The 20,948-nt window shown below is 35.0% G+C and overlaps 1 protein-coding gene across 1 annotated transcript; it reads left to right on the forward strand.

The window, feature by feature from the left end:
* The first annotated feature begins 15,161 nt into the window (after positions 1-15,161).
* On the forward strand, positions 15,162-17,014 carry LOC104215940 (probable WRKY transcription factor 7). Its single transcript, XM_009765882.2, has 3 exons — positions 15,162-15,975; positions 16,465-16,590; positions 16,686-17,014. Exons 1-3 carry the CDS (start codon positions 15,272-15,274, stop codon positions 16,843-16,845), a joined length of 990 nt encoding a protein of 329 aa, XP_009764184.1. The 5' UTR covers positions 15,162-15,271; the 3' UTR covers positions 16,846-17,014.
* The last annotated feature ends 3,934 nt before the right edge of the window (positions 17,015-20,948 follow it).

Here is a 20,948-nt window from a genome sequence, read left to right on the forward strand (position 1 = left end):
CCATAGGTAGGATCAAAGGGGACGTCGATCAAGAGCCGAGGTCAAATATAGATCGATCTTAACCGTACAACGGAGAACATAGAAGTAGCGGGTCTAGGTGAAGCTTCGCACAAAATGAGAGGAGAAATGGTCGACGCCAAAATTTATGAGGGCCTGATGCCAAGGAAGATCACATTAAATATCCAAAATCCGAATAAAGGTACGACCACATTGTGATTCTCTCTATTTTTTGACTAACACTTGCATGATATTGACAAGAATCGGCACGAAGCTTTGAATATTAAAGCACATGTTGGACTCTTTTTTCCTTGGACTGGTTTTCATCCCAAATGGATATTTCCGACAAGGTTTTTAACAAGGCAACCATTGTTCGTGTTGACTTAGGGCAGTTCAACGGTATCCGAGATTCCCTGAGATAAGCCTCGATATCTGGGAGGCATTACTCCCAAATGTCCGCTTTGTTGCAAGGAAGTTACTTCATGCCAACGGGGCCTCAATAGGAAAATGTTGTAAGGGTCAAACGGTCAGATGATCCGTGCCCATATAGGTTACTCGATCCCTACATCAAACATGCACACATGTATAATCATCTATTAAGAGAAGTATTTTTCTTTGCCGATATCTCATGCTTCTAGAAAAATTATCTATTCCATACTCTTGATTTATTGTGTAAACAGGTTTAAGGGACGATCATAACGGAAGTTCTAACTGCTAACATTTCGGGACCATAAGACCTTAAAAGGCGATCCTCGATTTTACGGGCCACGACCACCCCACTTGGGGACTGACTCTTCGGTCAAGCTCGAAATGAAACGGAAGATAAGCCCAAAGGGCAAGTTCCGGACTAAAAAGGCTACGACCAAGTTCACACGGATCAGGGGCGTCCGAAACAAATATAAAAGCCCAAGAGATATCTTAACCCAAGTATGAGCATGCCTCGAACGCTCGGGGACTACCTACTCGACCTATCCAAGTTCGAAATCATAAGACCTCAAAGAGGCACTGTCACGATCCGGATTTCCCACTCTCGGAAGTCGTGTTAGCGCCTACTCGTGAAAGTTAGGCCAGCCAATTATTAGGGTTCTACACATTTAACATTCCACCTAAACAGATATAATCCAAAAACTAAAGTTAAATAGATTATAAATGCGTAAAAGTTATAACATGATCAAATAATCCAATACAAGTCTACCCTCAGATCTGGTGTCACAACTTCACAAACATCTACGAGTTACTATAACTACTGGTTTGAAAAGAAAGAACAATTGTTCTCGGAAAGAAAATAGACAAGAGAAAGCTAAAATAGGGAAGGGGGACTTTAGGCTCTGCGGACGCCAGTAGATCTACCTTAGTCTCCCTGGACTGAAGGCAGCTACCTCAGCTACTCACCAGGTCCGGTGCCGAAATCTGCACAAAAGGGTACAGAGTATAGTATCAGTACAACCGAACCCATGTACTAAGTAAGTGTCGAACCTAACCTCGGCGAAGTAGTGATGAGGCTAGGACACGACAATCATATATACCTGTGCAGTTAAATCATGTACAAACAGAAATATAGTAACAGAATTAAACAGAATAAAGTGGGAAGGGGACATGTTGCGGGGGAACAACAGATTCTAACAATAAGCTAATAAAGAAGCATTAATAAAGGAGCATAATGAACATCATATCTAAGTCAACAGAAGTAATGAAACAGTAAAATGTGCACGGCATCACCCTTCATGCTTTTACTCTCGTCCTCACCATATGAAATAATAGAAACGGTACGACATCACCCTTTGTGCATTACCTCACATAATCATGGCACGACATCACCCTTCATGCATATTCCTCACATATCTGCACGGTATCACCCTTCATGCATTAACTCTTAAATCATGGCACGGCATCACCCTTCGTGCATTAACACTCATAATATCGGCACGGCATCACCCTTCGTGCTTTACACTCTCTCACAATATCATGCACGGCATCACCCTTCATGCTTCACATTCTTCCTCACCCAAACAATAGAAAATAATATGTCCTGGCAAGGGAATCAACAATATTAACAATAACATCCCGGCAAGGGAATCAATAATATCAACAAAACATCCCGACAAGGGACTCAGCTATAACCAATCTCGTTTCAATAATTACTTTACAAATGAAACTTCAATTTGAGTCAATGCTCAACAATAGTCAATTACCAAGAAACTTTCATAAGCTTTGTCCAACATTACTAATCATCAATTGAGCATGATTGGTACATAATAGATTCACAAAATCATGATATAAGACTTACAAATATGCTTGACACCAACGTATAGATACTCGTCACCACACCTATACGTCGTACTCGATACAAACACATAGCAAATAGGCCACAACTCGTATTCCCTCAAGCTAAGGTTAGGCCAAACACTTACCTCGATTCCATGGACAATTTAAGCCTCTACTACCACTTTACCTCTCAATTCCACTTCCAATTCGCTTGTATCTAGTCACAATTTACTTAATAACATTAATAAATACTAAATAAACCAATTCTAATGCATGAAAATAGTTTTCCCATTGTTTTCCCCAAAAAGTCAAATATTGACTCCGGGCCTGCTTGGTCAAAACCCGAAGTTTGAACCAAAACCCGATCACCCATTCACTCACGAACTCAAATATGTAATTAGTTTTGAAATCGGACCTCAAATCAAGGTCCAAATCCCCAAAAATTGAAAATCCTAACTTCTACCCAAAAACACCCAATTTCCCATGAAAAACCCTTGATTTTGAAATGAAATCATGTAAAAAGATTTCATAGATTGAAGAAAATAAGTTAGAAATCGTTTACCTATGATTTGGGGAAGAACTCTCTTCAAGAAAATCATCTATGGAAGTTTAGGGCTTGAAAAGTTGTAAAAATGGAGAAGAATCCCGTCAAAAATCCCACATAATAGGTCTCAGATGTCGCAATTGCGACCAGGGGTTCGTAATTGCGAACCCTTTAGAATCATGTCATCTTCGCAATTGCGAAGGAAAATGTCGCATTTGCGATGGGCAGGCTTCGCAATTCCCACCTAGTGTTCGCTTTTGCAAAGAGGGACTTCCCGGGCTTGGTTCGCATTTGCGACACTGTGGTCGCATTTCCCAAACCTGAGCACTTCGCATTTGCGAAGCCTGATCTTGCAATTACGAGATTAGAGGCATGTTACACAGCTGCAATATACCAGCAATTTTCCTAAGTCCAAATTCACTCAGTGGCCTATCCAAAATCCACCCGAGCCTTCGGGACTCCAAACCAACTATGCACGTAAGTCTAAAAACATCATATGGACTTGCTCATGTGATCAAATCATCCAAATAACATCAAAAACTATGAATTAAACCTCAAATTTATGAAATTACTCAAGAATATTGAAATTTCCATTTTCTCAACTAAAGGTCCGATTTATACCAAACCAACTCCGATTATTATCAAATTTCACAAATTCGACTTAATTATTATTTTAAACATGTACCGGGCTTCAGAACCAAAATACGGGTCCGATACCATCAAGAATACGCATCATTTCATTTCAAAAAGCCTTTATATTTTCCAGCAAATAATTTTCCTTAAAATTTTATTTCTCGGGCTTGGGACCTCAGAATTCGATTCCGAGCATACGCCCAAGTCCTATATTTTCCTACGGACCGTATGGGACTGTCAAATCACGGGTCCGTTTACCAAGAATGTTGACCAAAGTCAACTTTAACCAATTTTAATGATCAAATTCATTATTTTTCTAAAACTTCACATAAAAGCTTTCCGAAAATGCGCCCGGATTGCACATGCAAATCGAGGTGAGACAAAAAGAGGTTTTCAAGGCCTCGGGACGCAGATTTGACTTCTAAAATAAAATATGACCTTTAGGGTCATCACAGGCACCCCCCGATATACAGGCCAAGGCCATCATACTCGGAGACTAACCTTTCGGACAAGTTCGCAAGGCTATCGGGAAACAATTTCAAGAGACATACCCGAAGGCTACGGCCATATTAAAGGCTACGACCATTTTAAAGACTAGGGTCATGTAAAAGGCTATGGCCAAAATAATGCGGCTCGGAGATGTCCGACTTCCGCCATAAATTAAAGGCCTTCAAATACTTTGAAAAACCGGTTAAACTCGGCTACCCACGGCAAAAGCAAAAAGGGCTTCGATAAAATCAGCCCTCGAATAATTTAATGGCTTCGATAACATCAGCCTTCGAAAAAGCCTCAAGAGGCATTAACACGAACGGGTTTTGATCGATTGAACCCTCGAAAGACTCAACGGGTACAAAAAACACATGCTAAGGCATAAAGAAATTTTCTCAAAGTCTTTTAGCCGAAAAGATGGAAAAATTATAGTCGTCTTAGTGGCCGAATTGGCCCAATTTAAAGAGCCTAAAGGTCAATCTAAAAGAGCCTAAGGGCCGACCTAAAAACTCCTAAGGGCCAATATAAAAAAGCCTAAGGGCTAACTTTACTTCGAGTTCAAGCAAATCCTCACTTGACTATAAAGCCTCAGGGTTATTTCGAGTTCGAGCAAGTATTCACTCGAGGGCTACCCGAGTTTGAGAAAATTCTCACTCGGGGACTATCTATGAAGCTTAAGATCTAACTCTATTTCGAGTTCGAGCAAGTCCTCACTCGATCATAAAAGCCCAAGGGCTATCTTAAACCGAGTTCGAGCAAACCCTCACTCGAGAACTATCCATAAAGCCTATGGGCTAACTTTACGTCGAGTTCGAGCAAATCCTCACTTGTCCATAAGGCCTAAAGGCTATTCTCATTTCAAGTTCGAGCATGCACTCGCTCAACTATCAAGCCCAAGGGCTACCTTACCTCATCGACTGTTGAGCCTAAGAGATACTTAAATTCAAGTTCGAAAGGTCATTCGGGGACCATTGATCAGAAACATTCGAGGGCAGAACTTATCGTCGGTCATTACCATCTCAAACTTTGGACATTCAAAAGGAATTTTATGCTAAGGCATTTTGACCCGCGCAAAAGGGTAATCGATTCAGAAGCCATTGAAAGAAAAGGGGCTTGGTATAAACCTTTTTACAAGAAGTTATAGGTCACGATCGAGAGTTCCTCGCAATGGTCGATCAACCTCAAAAGCAAAAAATTACTAAGAGCACAAAACCTAAGCAGCACGGTCCTTATTGGCAGAAGTGTCTTCGCCCTCATAATCTTCCCCGTCGCGGGACTCGCTAAAGGTTCTCGGAGTTTTCCTCGGGAAAAGCTAGCTTCCAAGCTTTCGTTTCCTCAGTTGCTTGCGTCACGATGATGATGTCGTGGAAATCGAGGTAAAAATCAAAGACTCAATTCGTTTCTTGTCGTTATACTCTAAGAAACGCGGGGACTATTTGTATACAGTAGAAATCGAGGCTACTCAATTTCGTGAGCTCGAGGGTCACTTCGAGAGCGAGAGCGAAATACACCAGGAGCGAGCCCGATGAGAGACTTCGAAGATGAAAGTGTCCGGGGAACATCAGAGCCAAGTATAACCGACTCCGAGATAGTGTCGTTAAGAGTTTGTTACAAAAGGACGAGATTCTCGCCACGTCCCCAAGATCGTGGCATAAATTCCGGAATTGATTTGTACGAATTAGTACAAATTCATACTATGCGGTTATACAACGGTCCCAATAAGATTCTTTACTGTAAATGGAAATGTACCTTATTTAGGGCTCCCCTCCTATATAAAGGGGACCACAATCATTTGTAAACATCATCTAATCATTGGCAAAGAATATACTATCTTACTTTTTCACTCATTGTTCATCAGAATTGTTCTTTTATCCTTATTGCTCTTACTCTACTGTTCTTGGTTCATCTCGAGGTCCCTAAGCTTGAGGTCGATAATGGTTAAGTAACACTGATTTGATTCACTTATTTCCTTCATCTATACTTCATATTTCTTGATTATTAATTAGTATTGAACTAAATCGCATATCTTTAAAATCACAAATCAAATTTAATTGTTACTCATATTTTCGAGGTGAACAAGTTATTAACTAGTCATTTTTTGATAAGTAATCACTATTCAATAGAGTTTGATTAATCATGATCATATCAATTGTTTACAAGGTAGAGAGCCAAACTAAAATTATTTTTCTTCACCACTAATGGAGTTACTGTTGCGACCTATGTTTCTATTCCATTATTGGTCCTTGTTATTGTTACTCTTCTTCTGTCTTATATCTCATAGCGTTAGGTAATCCTATATATGCAATGGACAACTCAAATAAAGAGATACTGATGAGTCTTCACAAAAAGTGCTCAACTGCAGTACTGTCCTGTGAAAAGTTCGTCCAACAAACAATGACTCGAAATGGATTAAGTCCTTACCTAACTGATTTTGTGCTAAACCATTTGAAAGAGTCGTAGCTAAGTCTTTTATCTTTATCCTTTTCTCACTATTTTGGAAGAGCAAGTCTACAAGAATTTTAACTAGGCATTTGGACATAAAAATTATAATTTTTGAAAATAGGTAGTTTTTGAAGTTAAGTTGAAAAATAATATTTGAATTTTGAAATTATGTTTGGACAAGCATTTTACTTAAAAAACTGTTGCAGTTTTTGTAACTAGGGAAAAAAGTTTTTCTAATAATTTTTAAAATCTCATTGTCAAAATTTTTTAGAAAACTTGCAAAATTTTATGGACAAACACATTTTTGATATTCCTTTTTTCTAAAGAAAATATTTTTTTGGACAAACGGGGCCTAATTCTATCCGAATAAATTTATCATTTTTTTTCTTTTCTAATTTAAACTACTTCGTGAAAATAAATGCGTCAAACCTATAATCTATTGTCAACGCAATTATATTGGCTAAAACCAATTGAAAGGGGTAAGACTTATAAAAGAGTATTCTATACATTCTAGAAGATGAAGCCAAGGCTCAAGATAAAATAAATTTTAAATAAATAAATATGGACAAAAGAGAATTGATACGAAATTCCTGCAATATTTAGAACGCGTAAATGCGGACAAATGGAATTTAAACAAAATTCTAGCCCTGGTAAGTAAATTACAGTAATACAAAGCCACAAAGAGATTCAGAAAAGTCAACTAAATAGGACCCCCTCCCCCCCCAACCCACAAAAAAGAAAAAAAGAAAAAGAGATGAAGTAGAAGAAGTAGTACGTAACTAAATACCACAAATTATTATGCAATTTACCTCCTCCAAATCTTATAATACAGTGATATCGTTAATTTTTTTGAGCTTTTCTACAAATTTTAAAAACTGAGTTGAAACATTTTTAAAAATGTTATTTTTAAAAAGATTTAGTTCAACCGAATAATTTTTGCAAAAAAACTGCTTTGTGAACTCAGAATAACTCGATATAACATGTGTAGTTCAATTCCATACAGTCTATCATTCCCCAATTTGTCTTTGATCTATTAAGTTCTAATTTAAGGGTGTTAAACGGGCTGGGTTGGACCGGTTCCGGATCGGCCCAGACCGGTATAACCCGGAACCGGCCCGGATAACATGTGTAGTTCAATTCCATACAGTCTATCATTCCCCAATTTGTCTTTGATCTATTAAGTTCTAATTTAAGGGTGTTAAACGGGCTGGGTTGGACCGGTTCCGGATCGGCCCAGACCGGTATAACCCGGAACCGGCCCGGACCGGTAATAGGGGGCTGGGCTGGGTAGGGGGTTTGCGCGGTTCATCTGGCCCAAACGGGTAACCGGAACCGGTTGAACCCGGTAGAGTGAACAGTAACTCTTATCGGGTTAACCGGCCCGGTTCAAACGGCTAGTTTTTTTTTTAATTTTTCTGACTTGTGGGCCCCACAGACCGTTGGCAACGGTCAGACCATGTTTTGGTTCGTTGGCCAACGGAAAAATTGCACAAATAGCCTTTTTTTTAATTTTTAATCCCTTTTCAATTTATAAAACTAACCTTCTCTAAAACTATAAATATTCCCCCCCCCCCTCTTCATTTCTTCACTCATTAATCATTTCTCAATCTCAATTTCTCTCATTCTCTCATTCTCCAATTTGCAAGAATTCAAGTCTTCAATCTAATTTTATTTGGCTCTCTTTTCTTGAATTTAATTTATCGTGTTTTGTCATTCGGAATTTGAACTTTGAACTTTGAACAATTGAAGTTCAAAATTGAAATACTTGCTTGACATTTGTTCGTGGTAACCTCGGGATTGCCTAATCAAGTGCTCAATTTATTGGCGAATTTGGTGCACTCCCTCCAACTCTTTCTCTTATTTACTATTTTAATTGCATATTTAATTTTAGCTTATACTTTAATTTTTACAATATGTTTAATGTTGCTAAAAGAGCGTGTAAAAGAGTTACTGGTAGGGGAAATAAAAAAAGAGATAGTCCTTCAGTATCTGGTAGTAATAGTAATAACCCATTATCATTTACACATGTTTCCGAATCATCGCCTAATGATAATTTAGATATAGATTATGAACAATTACAAGAAGATTTTGGAATAGAAGATAATGAAATAGGAATGGAAGATGAGATACCAGCTACACCTACTAGTGTTGGAGTTGGTAGTATTGGGGTTGCTACAAGGGGTGGTGGTCGTGGCACTAGAAGTAGACCACATGTGGCTCCGACTACTAATCGTAGAAAAAGAAGTAAGGTTTGGAATTTTTTTGAAATAATAGAAGGTACTGATAGAGTTAAATGCAAACTTTGTAAAGGTGATTTTAAACATTTGACTGGAGGAAATTTAGGGGGGACTGGGACACTTAGTAGACATATGAGAACTGAGCATCCAGCAGCAAGGGCGAAATAGCCCCGTCTATCATGACTATCTCCGCTATTTTCGGAATGGGGGAGACTAGGTGAGGAGTGAACCTTCTGTCTGATTCAATCTGATGCTTTCAAATCCGCTTAAAGAGTACTTTGGTGTCACTTAGTATAGGGAAGTGTCCCTTTTTGTTGTCTTCGTCCATCTTTTTTTCTCCCATGCTTTCCGTTGGATAAAAGAAATATGCGCTCCTCCCCTCTTCTCTGTTGAGTTCATCTCGTAGAGGGGAGCTCTAGTTCAATAGTATGGGTATTTATCCTTAGAAGAGGGAGGGTGTGCCCATAGAATGGGGCGCTGATAGTGATGGAAATCAAACAACTCTTAACCCTATTACTGGAGGTCTAGTGAAATATGATAAAATGAAGGATCGTGAGGAGTTAGCAAAAATGATTGCTTTGGGTTGTCTACCTTTTTCTTTTGCTTCTTCATCATATCTTATTATGCATATTCAAAAGATTTACAATCATTTATTTAAAGGTATCCCTAGAAGTACTTGTAGAGCTGATATATTTAGACTTCATGGACAATATCAAACATACATACGTTATTTGTTTAGCCACCTTCCTTGTAGAGTTTCTCTAACTTCTGATATTGGCCATGCTGTTAATGGAAATGATTATTTGACAATTACATGTCATTGGATAGATGATACTACTTGTATGCAAAAACGTATTATCGTTTTTAGATATGATGAAGATCAGAGTCATACTGCTATGTTTATAAGTAGTACTATTTGTGAAGTTGTTGAATTTTATAATCTCAAACAAAAAGTATTGTGTATGTCTTTTGATAATGCTTCTAACAATAATGCCGCAATTTCAATATTAAAACTGCATTTGCAACCGCCTCTTGAGGATTTTTTTCATGTTAGGTGTGCATGTCATGTTTATAATTTAATTGTTAAAAGTGGTCTTGATTTATTTTCGACTGAGATTACTTATGTTAGAAGAGCAGTTGGTGTTATTCAAGGAAATAATAGACAATCTAGAATAAAGGAATTTAAGAATAAGTGTGTCCAGTATAACCTTAAACCCAGATTCATGCCAGACGAAATTGTTACTAGATGGAATTATACATATATATTTTTAAAATGTTGCTACAAATATAGATTTCCAATAACTGAAGTTGCTAATGCACATTGTACTGATCTAAACCGTATGCTAACAAGTGGTACTTGGGAGGTCATTAATGATGTTGTTAAATTTTTACATAAATTTTATACAGCTACTGTTGAGTTTTCTTGAGCATATTACCCTACTGTTACTATGGCTTTAGTACATATAGCTGAAATTTCTTTTCTACTCTTTGAATTTAAGAAGAAAGAAAAATATAGGGATGTTGTTGAAAAAATGCAAGCAAAATTCAAAAAATATTTCTTTCCAATTCCTCCGATTTACTTAATTGGTGCTATTTTAAATCCTTCTATTAAGATGTCTGATTGTCACCAATTAATGAATGTTTTATATACTTATATGGAGATTGGACCAACTGAAACCCCAGATTTATATACTTGTATGAACAAGCTAAATGAATATTTACAACAATTATATAATTATTATGCAAATGTAATTGATGATGCTGCTCTTAATGTAGGCAATGTTAATCCAACTATGCATTGTACCACTTCTGCTACTGTGGATGATGAAGAAGGCCTTGATAGTTTTAATATTTTTTCTACATTTTCTAACACTCAAACCAGTAGCAGGAACATTGATGAACTTCAATTCTACTTGCAGAAGCAAAAAGAGCCTCGCACAAAGGAATTTTCACCGTTGGGATGGTGGCATGAGAATGGAAAGCAATTTCCTGTTCTTTTCGCTATGACTCGGGACGTGCTGAATGTACCAATTTCTACTGTTGCATCGGAGAGTGCATTTAGCCAAGCAAGACAACAACTTGGAGACACCCGCCACTCATTGGGAAGCAATGCTTTGGAAGTTTTAGTATGTTTCAGAGATTGGATTAGATCGGAACGAAGAAATCAAGGACGTGAAGATGTTGATAGCCCAAAAGACGAGGAACTTGGAGATATATTAACACATGGAAACCCATCCGAATTTAACACTCCAGAAGAAGATCAATCGATTCATATTGATTATGATGAACTTACTAAGGCAATGCAAAACCTTTGAATTTACTATTTTACTTGTTGAAAAAAATGTAAACCTTTCATTTGTAAGTTTGAAACTTTGAAATTTGAATTAAGAAATAAAAGTAGCACTTGCAATAAGTGCATTTTTTTCTCATCTTCCTTGTATTCTTTATGTTAGTACTTTGTAATGCACTTATTGCACTTATTACAATATTTATACAAAATTCCAAAAAAAAAAAAAAAAATTACACTAAACCCGGCCCGGCCCTCTCAACCCGTAACCCGTACAGTTTAATTTTTACCCGATTGAACCCGAACCTGTTAAACCCATTAAAAACCAACCCGGAACTGGTCCGGACCGTAACCCGTACGGGTCTAAAAAGGGGAGCCCGGACCGGCCCGATTAGCCCGTTAAACACCCATAGATTATAGTCTATGTTAGTATATATGACAAAAAAAATTAAAAAGGAAATACGGTAACCAACAACAAATCCTCCAAATCAAACACGACTATCTCGTGAATCGGACGGCGTTCTCCCACTCCTTTGACCTGATCAGTTCATATTTCCCCTAAAAGACCCATTGGGCCCCCTGTGTACCCTGGACCCATTCCTATTCCCCAAAGAAAATGTCAATGACCATCAGTCCATGACCCCTTCGTTTCAGACCTGAATAATCAAAAACAATTTTATTAAAGCATTTTATTCTCTTCTTTCGCAGCCCTCGAGAAAGAAAAAGAAAAGTTTTCTAATATATAATAATAAAAAAAAAAAAAGGTGACTCGTACCATTCCAGAATCCAACTCTACCAAAGAATAATGTGATAAAATTATTGGTACTAGTTTTTTTTTTTTTACTAGGAGTACTTGTCTTAATGGCAGGATCAAAATACTAAAGTCTGAATATCCCTTTTTTGGCTTAAACTAAGACATCTATTCCCTAATTTCTTAAATAACATTTATCCTTGAATTTTTTAGAAGAATTAATCTAAATAATTGTTCATTCAACTGCGTAAATTAAAAATAATAGACGAATGTGTAATATATATAAATATATATATAATATGTGTATGATTATGTATAATTAGTGTATAATCTATATATACCGATTAGCAAAAGTAAATAGTAAATTTTACCGGCTATTGTGTAAAGTATATTCAAGAATAATAAATAGGAATTTTTACCTCCTATAGCAAAGGTTAACACCTTATTTATTTTAAATAAATACCATTTTAAAAAGTTATATTCTATAGATACCTTTTAAGGTTTATAGCAAAATATTTAATTTTGGTTACCTCCTAGACCTAAGCCACTAAATACGCTAATCAGTTACACTATTTTCTTTCTTACTCTACTTTGATACATCCCATTTTTTTCCCCGTCCCGTTAAAATTTCTGCTCTCCTCCTCCTTCCACCGGATTTGTGCAAAGCCCACTTCAGAGCAGGTTCACTCTCCTACAAGTCTTTCCTGACGGCGATATATATCATATCGTCTGCCACTCTCGCCGCCGGCGTTAATGGACTTTCAATTTCGTCATTCAAATTCAGACCTCACAAATCAACTTCCGGGAACCTTACCGGACTTTATGGGATTTCGGGTACTGAACTCTCTAATTCCATGTGGGCAACTGCAATCGAGTGTATATCCCATGAAGCTCGGACGGAAGAACAAAGGGATTTACTATGAAAGCAAATTAAGGATGAATTTACTGTCTTCGAATTGTATAATAGATGCACTGATTCTTTACACCAACTAACATAGTGATAAACCAAAAACGGCATGGAATTTCTCCTTAATGTTTGCTTGTGCAATTAAATATAGCAGCAGTTCGTTAAGCATGATCTCACCAGAATTGGAAGAAGTCATCTTCCAAACAACTCAGAGTGAAATTTCCATGAGGCGACGCGTTTTTACTACCGACTTCCGGTGAACGGCGGATTCGCCGAAAATTAGGGTTTGTTCTTGAACAAAGATGATGGAGCTTGGGGCAGAGCAACTTGATTTTCTTTTAATATATTTCAATGTATTTTTATGTATTTCATTATCTTTTTTTTCATTGTAATTCAATGTATCTCATTGTATTTCATGTATTTTATTGTATTCACTGTCTCACTATATGCCATGAATGTATTCATATTTTTTTTAAATTAATATAATTTATGTATTCAGATGTATTATATAATTTCTCTGAAGATTGCTATGTTTTGGGGGTATTTTTCGGTTAGGGATCTTTTTTATAACTGAAAATACAAATTTTATGTGTTATAATTGAATTTGTTGAGTTATATTAGGAGTTTATTATGTTAATTGATTCACTTTCCGTTTTAAAACAGTGTAATCCCCTATTTCACGCTATCAATACAGCTGAATACAATAATCTGTCCAGCTGTAATCCTATGTTTCACTCCATGAATACAGTCGAATACACTCGAATACAACAACTGATTAGCTGGACTTCCCTGATTCACGCCTATTTTTGTTACTGTATTCATGAATACAATAACTTAAATACATCAAATACATCTTATAACCACAGAAAAGGTATCTATAATCCGTAATATAGCAAATGGTATTTATAGATGACTAATTACTACTAAAAGATAGTGTTTTATGAAAATTTCTCTAATAAATACTCTCATAGTAATAACTGGGACAATGGTATTCACATTTTATTTCTCACTTTAAGAAAGAAAAAAAGTACTCCCTCCGTTCATTTTTAATTGTCAAGTATTCTAAAAATAAATTTTCACATTTACTTGTCACTTTTAGCACATCAAGAGAAGATAATTTATTTTTTCCTATTATACCCACAGTATTAATTACTCATTTTAAATTATTTTCTCAAAAATCTATTAAAAGTATGTACTATCAATTAACATGAGTATCATGGTAAATTATAAACTTCATTTATTATTGGCGAAATGGCTTCCTAGCCACTTAAACTTGTCGGATTTTTTAAAGCCGATACATAAACTTATAACTTTCTCATTTGAACACTCGAACTCATTTTTTCCATAACTAATAAACACATCTGATCATTGACCATGTGCGCGTGTATTATACATATACATACGTGTCCATCCAGTCAGCAAATGACCAATGGATGTCTTACACGTAAGGGCGCGAAAAGTCAAGCAGCAACTCCTTCTCTTTGACTGCTTTAGCGTTCTTCTTCATCAACAATGGCTATATGTTTTTCATTATTTTGTTTCACAGGTGGCTCAGCTTGATCCTTTTCCATGTTACTTCGTTCTTCTTCCTTCTTTTCTTCCAGCTTTTTTATTTCAAGGATTCAACAGTTAACAAGATAGTGCCCTAATTTCCTACAATGTTTGCAGAATTTGGGTATGTTTGCAGACCTTCAATTTCAATCACCCGCTTATATAGAACAAAATTGTAATCTTCATCATTAGTGAAGCTGAGAAACACATTTAATTTATCATAAACTCCAATTTTTGCAGATCCCTTCAAAGGAAATTTTTTAGAGAATCTTGGCCTATAATTCGGGGTCGGGTCTTCAGAAATCGACCAACAATTGTCCTCTTACATTGAGCCGCCATGATGACATAGTAGTCTCTTGTTTTGAAGATCGATGTCGGCATGCCGTTGTGTGTCTTCTTTCTAGCTTGGAATTTCAGAGAGAATCCGAAGGCTCTCCTTATTGAAACTTGAAATCCCCCAGAATCTCTTCTTCTATGCATAATAAAAACATGGAAGAAAACATTGCAGAATTAGGCCCTCCTAATTTTTCTACTTTCTACCATTTTCACGGTCTGAAAAATGAAAAACAAAATTGAAAATGGAGCTTCAGATTTTTAAAAATGGAGGAAGGGGGTATTTTGTACTGTTGGGCGTTGGGAAGGGGGTTTTCACGCTCTTGTGCGACGTGTTCCTCACGCGGGCTGCTGATTAGGACCAACTGACGCCACATGGGCATGGTCAATAGTCAAATGTGTTTATTAGTTATGGAAAAAACGAATTTCAGTGCTTATGGAAAAGTTATAAATTTATGTATCGGCTTTAAAAAACCCGACAAATTTAAGTGGCCGAGAAGCCATTTTGCCTTTATTATTTCACAAGTAAAAGTGAAGAGGGAGTAAAAAAAAAAAAAGAAGCCCTCGTAAAGGCCAAAGCAATCTAATGTGTCCGATCGTATTCGCACCTAAATTTGACGAGGCAGTAAGTTAGATTAGAGTGACAGGTAAGTCACCTACTGTTTACTTTATCATAACTTTCTCTCTTTCCCCGTCTTTTTCTTTTTTTTATATAACCTCACCAAAGCCATCACTTTGACTCTTTATCAACTCTCTCTTCTTCCAATATCCCATAATTTATTGATGTTTCTATTTGTCCATTACTATACTTCTCAGTTGTCCAAAGTAGCTAATAATGGCGGTGGAACTAATGATGGATTACAGAAACACTAGGAATTGTACTTTGGTGACCAAATTGGAAGAAAAAACAGTTGTAGAAGAAGCATCTTCTGGTCTTGAAAGTGTTGAGAAACTCATCAGATTGTTATCTCAGACTCAGACTCAGACTCAGTCTCAACAAATACAGCAGCAAAAACAGGGATATTTAGAGCAAAAGAACTCCCCTATGGAAATTGAAATGGTGGCTGATGCTGCTGTTACAAAGTTCAAAAAGGTAATTTCACTTTTAGATCGAAACAGAACTGGCCATGCTAGATTCAGAAGAGCCCCTGTGGCTTCTTCTCCCTCTCAAATTTCTATCAAAGATTTTGTTGATACTAAAGTATATTCTCCTACTCCGATTCAACAAATCCCTCTTGTTTCTTATGACAATTATAGTCAACAACTCTCTCTGGTTCCAAAGACCATTAGTTTCTCTTATTCTCCGGAGATGTCTCGTACGAACTCGTTCAATATCTCAACGTTAACAGGGGAAACAGAGAGCAAGCAACATTCTTCATCTTCAGCTTTCCAAATTACCAATCTTTCTCAGGTCTCTAATTCTGCTGGAAAACCTCCTTTGTCTTCTTCTTCCCTGAAAAGAAAGTGCAGTTTATCGGAAAATGCCGTATCTGGCAAGTGCAGTGGATCTTCTGGCCGATGCCATTGTTCCAAAAGAAGGTAACCAACTTCACTTTTTCATCGTCTTTAACATTTAATCTGTTGAGTCGATGTATTGTAACAATTTTATCTAAAAGCTTGACATGTCAGAGCACACACCTTTAATTACTTAATTATGCCTAATGGATGGACAATCCGATGCACAAAGCATCTTGCATTCAAGCAGGTTCCGGGGAAAAGCCGCCCCCAAAGGGGTATGATGTAGACCCCATTAATGACTGCTTTCACAGCTCGAACCCTTAACACGTAAGTCACACAGAGACAAGTTTACCATAGCTCCAAAGCTCCCCTTTTAATTATGCCTAATGGATCTGATTCATTTTCATTAGCTATGTACGTAGAAATGTTTTTTTTTTGTACTGCATAGATACGATGATTAATTATGTGACCATCTTAACTTCTTAGAGAAAATACATATATTATATCTTTAATATAGTCTAGTATGATAATTTTAATGAAATGAATTCAATTCTTAACTGAATTTTACAGGAAATTAAGGCTGAAAAGGGTAGTTAGAGTTCCAGCAATAAGCATGAAAATGGCAGATATCCCACCTGATGATTACTCATGGAGGAAATATGGACAGAAGCCAATCAAAGGATCTCCACACCCAAGGTAATTACTCTAGAGAAAAATCATGAATATTGGATTTTTAAATAAAACTAGAGTATTTTTCGGAATCTAAATATTGTTTATCCATATATGAACAGGGGATACTACAAGTGTAGTAGTGTAAGAGGATGCCCGGCACGTAAACATGTTGAGAGAGCTTTAGATGATCCAACCATGCTGATTGTTACGTACGAAGGCGAGCACAATCATTCCCTTTCAGTTGCAGAAACAAGTAGTCTAATTTTAGAGTCTTCTTAGTTAGAACAAATTGTAGTGATATTTAAATTAGCTTTATTTGCCCTGCAAAGAAGAAGGGTTTCCGATCAATATAAACTGGAGTAATATGTTTAGAATTAGTTGAGTCTTTACTTCAATCTCAAAGGAGATTAAGCATCGTAATTAACTAAGTACTTTATTCCTTGCGAAAGTGCTGCACTTGCATTTCGTTTTCAATGGATTTAATGTTTAACAATGTTAGTGTAAGTAAATTTTATACTTTAGCGTAATTTGACATGTTTAGCATGTCATCTAATATATTTTTCAGATAATTAATTCGGTTCATTATACTCAATTACGTGTAGTTTTATATAGGTCACCAGTCACGGTGGCTAAACCAATTTACAAGTAGTCGTAAAAAGCATAACTAAAGCAGGTTTTTTGGGGTGTGTGTGGGGGGGGGGGGGGGATAATGGATTAGGTACGCTTGAATAATTCAAAGAAAGAGTTGATGTATTTTGACTTTATTTTACTTGTTACTTGGTTGCTTTTGTCTTCGTATGCTTAATTTGCCTTCGTTTCTATTGATAAAGAAGAGAGACATCATCTAATGGAGTCGCTTTAGCTTATTTAATTACTATTAATTATTATCATTATTTGCTTTGGATGGTCTAAATGGTTGATCGAAAGTAAAAGCAAGAAAGTGATTTGGTCAAAAATGCTTGTTGATGTAAATGGTTGCTTTAGATGTCGTGTTTGGGACGGTTGACTAGCAAAAAGAAAAGATTCGGAGTTGGAATTATAAGGGAAGGTAGGAATTAAGATGGTAGTTGGGAAAATGGGACGGCTAATTTACTTTTGTACTTACCATACTAATGACTAATACTAGTAGGGAAGGAGAGACGTAAATGCAAATTGTGTATTTGCTTCGGAACAGTTGGATGTATAATATTCTCGGATAAATATTTATCTGCACCCGATATTTATAGCTAAAGCAATATGAGTGCATATACAATTTTAAGTCTCAAATATATAGATGCAAATTTTAGAAGGCACATACACACCGATACTAATTTAGCACTGGAGACGGATTTAGGATCTTGAATCAGCGGGTTCAGAATGAGTTTGACTTTATTATATGCATATATATGTATATATATTAGTCTCTACGTTCGTGCAATGTACGAATATCTTATGTCAAATATTATGAAATGCATACAAAAAATAATAAACTTTCAATTACATAATATTCTAAAATTAATTGCAACTGAATATGTGCAAAGTTTCATAATTTGTTTCCTTAGAACAAAAAAGATCTAATATACAATCCAAATGAACAAATTAATAATGTTTTGGCACAATAAAAAAAACAAAATAGAACTAAATATTATGGAATTATACAATTATGCAATTAAAGTTGTAAAATCACTTAAAGAATACAATAATATTTAATATTATTTTTCTGATTCAATAATATTTTTTATTTAATTAAGCCGTAACAATTCAGATACATGAAAATCATATTTACTCAAGATACATTAGTAACAAAGAAATCAAAAATAGAAAGGGCATTTAGTCATACCTTCTGTTGGCATTTTTTTTTTGTTACACGTTATCCTATATCAATTATTACAAAGTCACATTTAATAAATTATGAATTCTTAACTATACATATATTCAAAAGAAAATTATATTTTTTCCGCTAGAAAATAACTTAACTCCAATTTTGATCAATCCAATCTCTAAATTCAACTCCAATTTGGATTAATCCAATGTTTAGTTAAAAAGCACGAGAATTTTACATTTCGTAAGTTCCTAACAAAATAAATAAAAAATATTGGAGAACTTTTCAAAGATCCTATCATGAATGGGAAAATACCTATTCAAGAAGGAATCATGATATTTTATTCGAAGGGAAAATATTAGTAGTATTTATAAATAATTTCCTAACACGTAAATAAAAACAAATCAATTTCCAAGAATGAATAAAATTTATATGAAGTTTCTTACACAATAAAAAGGTAAAAAAGAGTTCTTAAAATTCCTAATATAAATAAGAAAGAAAGAAAGCACTCTAAGTAGGAATCTCTTGTTCTCCCACCAAATTACGTATTTGTTGTAATTAGTAACAATAATTTTAAAAAAGAAAATTATGGGTGTGGTTTAAGTAGGATCAACTTTGTAGGATCGGTGTATGTGTAGTTTAAATTGGAAAAGAATTCCATAATTTGATAATTTACAATTAGATCCTTAAATTATACAAATACTTAAGGGTATAAAAGTCGATCGATATTTGAGGATATTTTAGTCGTTCAACATTTAACATAAATTATTCGTGCTTTTATAATAACTAGTATCTATGAACGTGCGTTGCGCGTTAATAATGACACGTGATGATTTAAACATTTATTTATATGAAGGAATAATAAAATTTAATTATGAGAGAAATTTTATGTTTAATAACACAACAATCATCAATGCCGAAAAATATTATTACATTAGCATAATACATGAATTTAAAATAAAAGAACATCATCAAAACTTACACAAATAATCAATTTTGCCATGTTAGTTAGATAATTATGTATTATAGTTTAAAAGTATTTAATGTGATGATATATTAACGAATACTTCTTTGTGGATAATTTTTTTTTCCGTATATGTTTTCTCCTAATGCTTTGGTTGCTATGCCTTAACCATAACTCTTGTTGCCGATCTTGATATCCTTCTTGAAAGTGCAACATACAGTTGTTCGTGCAAGAAAACATACTGCGGTAAATATAGTCCAATATTTAAGATGTTTGTCCTTGTACTTTATTTATTATATTTGTAAAACATAAACATACTAAAAATTATTCCCACACAAATTTAAACGGATATTCCTTAGTTTCGGAAGACAAAAGTTGAATTCAGTGATAAGAATATACTTAGAAGCACATTGATCTGTATCATGATTTTTGCATGTATGACATTATTGTCAAAACTTCTATATACCATCTGTGTGCTATTACATAAGTTATTCGGCGTATCTAAGTTTTTCAGTAGCATAATGGGCATATTATGTTCTTGCTTTTATATTTCTTTTCAATTGAATCCTTTTCATTTGAGGCCAGAAGTATAACTTTGGCAAGATAGCTTTTATAATCTCAGCTTTTGTCGCTTTTGAAACTATTGGTATAGAAATCACCTCCGAAACCGTTATTTTTCCACCAAACGGTCCATTAATATCTAATATATCTGTAGAACTCTAGGCAATTATTTCGATGACACTTAACCATAAGTGCTTCATCCCATATTATCAATTTTACTTTTCCTTATAAATTTAGCACCATTGCTCTGCTTTGATATATTTGTGATGATTATTTAAGTTGTTTGAAAAGGTATATCAAATCTAAAGTCCTCACAATAAAATTGTTGTTGGTACACAACTTACTATTATTGTTAATAGTGTCATGCCTCTTAATATGATATTTGCAAGTAATACATGACATAGAAATATTATTTCGATTCCGCCGGAGGCATCTACAAAGAATAATCCCGTTATACCAAAGTCGACTCTTTATAATATAGTTTGGAAATCCTGTTCTTGATTAGGATTTAGCTTTGATTGTACTTCCTCAGACACTTATATAGCATTTTGATACTTAATAATATACTATTATTTTTACTTTGTGTTCTAACGCTCTTTTTATGGAATAAATTTATGTACCCTACGATTTTTTAAAATTTAAATAAGAATTTTACTCATATGATGAATTTAAAAAATAACTGAATTAGATTCTCTTGCTAAATAATTAATTTAAAATTTTAATTATTTGGCTTTAACATAAAAAATAATTTAGTTTATGTTGATTCAGATCTTAATATTAGTTCATCTCTTGGTTTGACTATTTAACCTTAATTATAATTTTATCCACCATAAATTTTATTTTCAAAGAGTAAAAGATTGATATGACATTTCACTTTTAAATCATTATGCTTGTAGAATCATTAGTGGTATTGACTTTTATCAATCATTATTTTTTCTCTTTATCACATATTTATATTCTTAAATATTTTCTTAATTGTTGTTTAATAATTTGGTATTTTTCAATATTACACAAAAAATTGATTAAAAATATATTATTTGAGTAGAAAAATAGTTT

The sequence above is a fragment of the Nicotiana sylvestris genome, chromosome 2 (assembly GCF_000393655.2).
Source record: "Nicotiana sylvestris chromosome 2, ASM39365v2, whole genome shotgun sequence".
NCBI lineage: Eukaryota > Viridiplantae > Streptophyta > Magnoliopsida > Solanales > Solanaceae > Nicotiana > Nicotiana sylvestris.

Bases quoted from the DNA above. Each gene is read 5' to 3' on its own strand.
- LOC104215940 (XM_009765882.2), top strand. From the start codon at position 15,272: ATGGCGGTGGAACTAATGATGGATTACAGAAACACTAGGAATTGTACT. The intron at 15,976-16,464 runs GTAACCAACTTC...TGAATTTTACAG, and splicing joins TGCCATTGTTCCAAAAGAAG to GAAATTAAGGCTGAAAAGGG. The intron at 16,591-16,685 runs GTAATTACTCTA...ATATATGAACAG, and splicing joins AAAGGATCTCCACACCCAAG to GGGATACTACAAGTGTAGTA.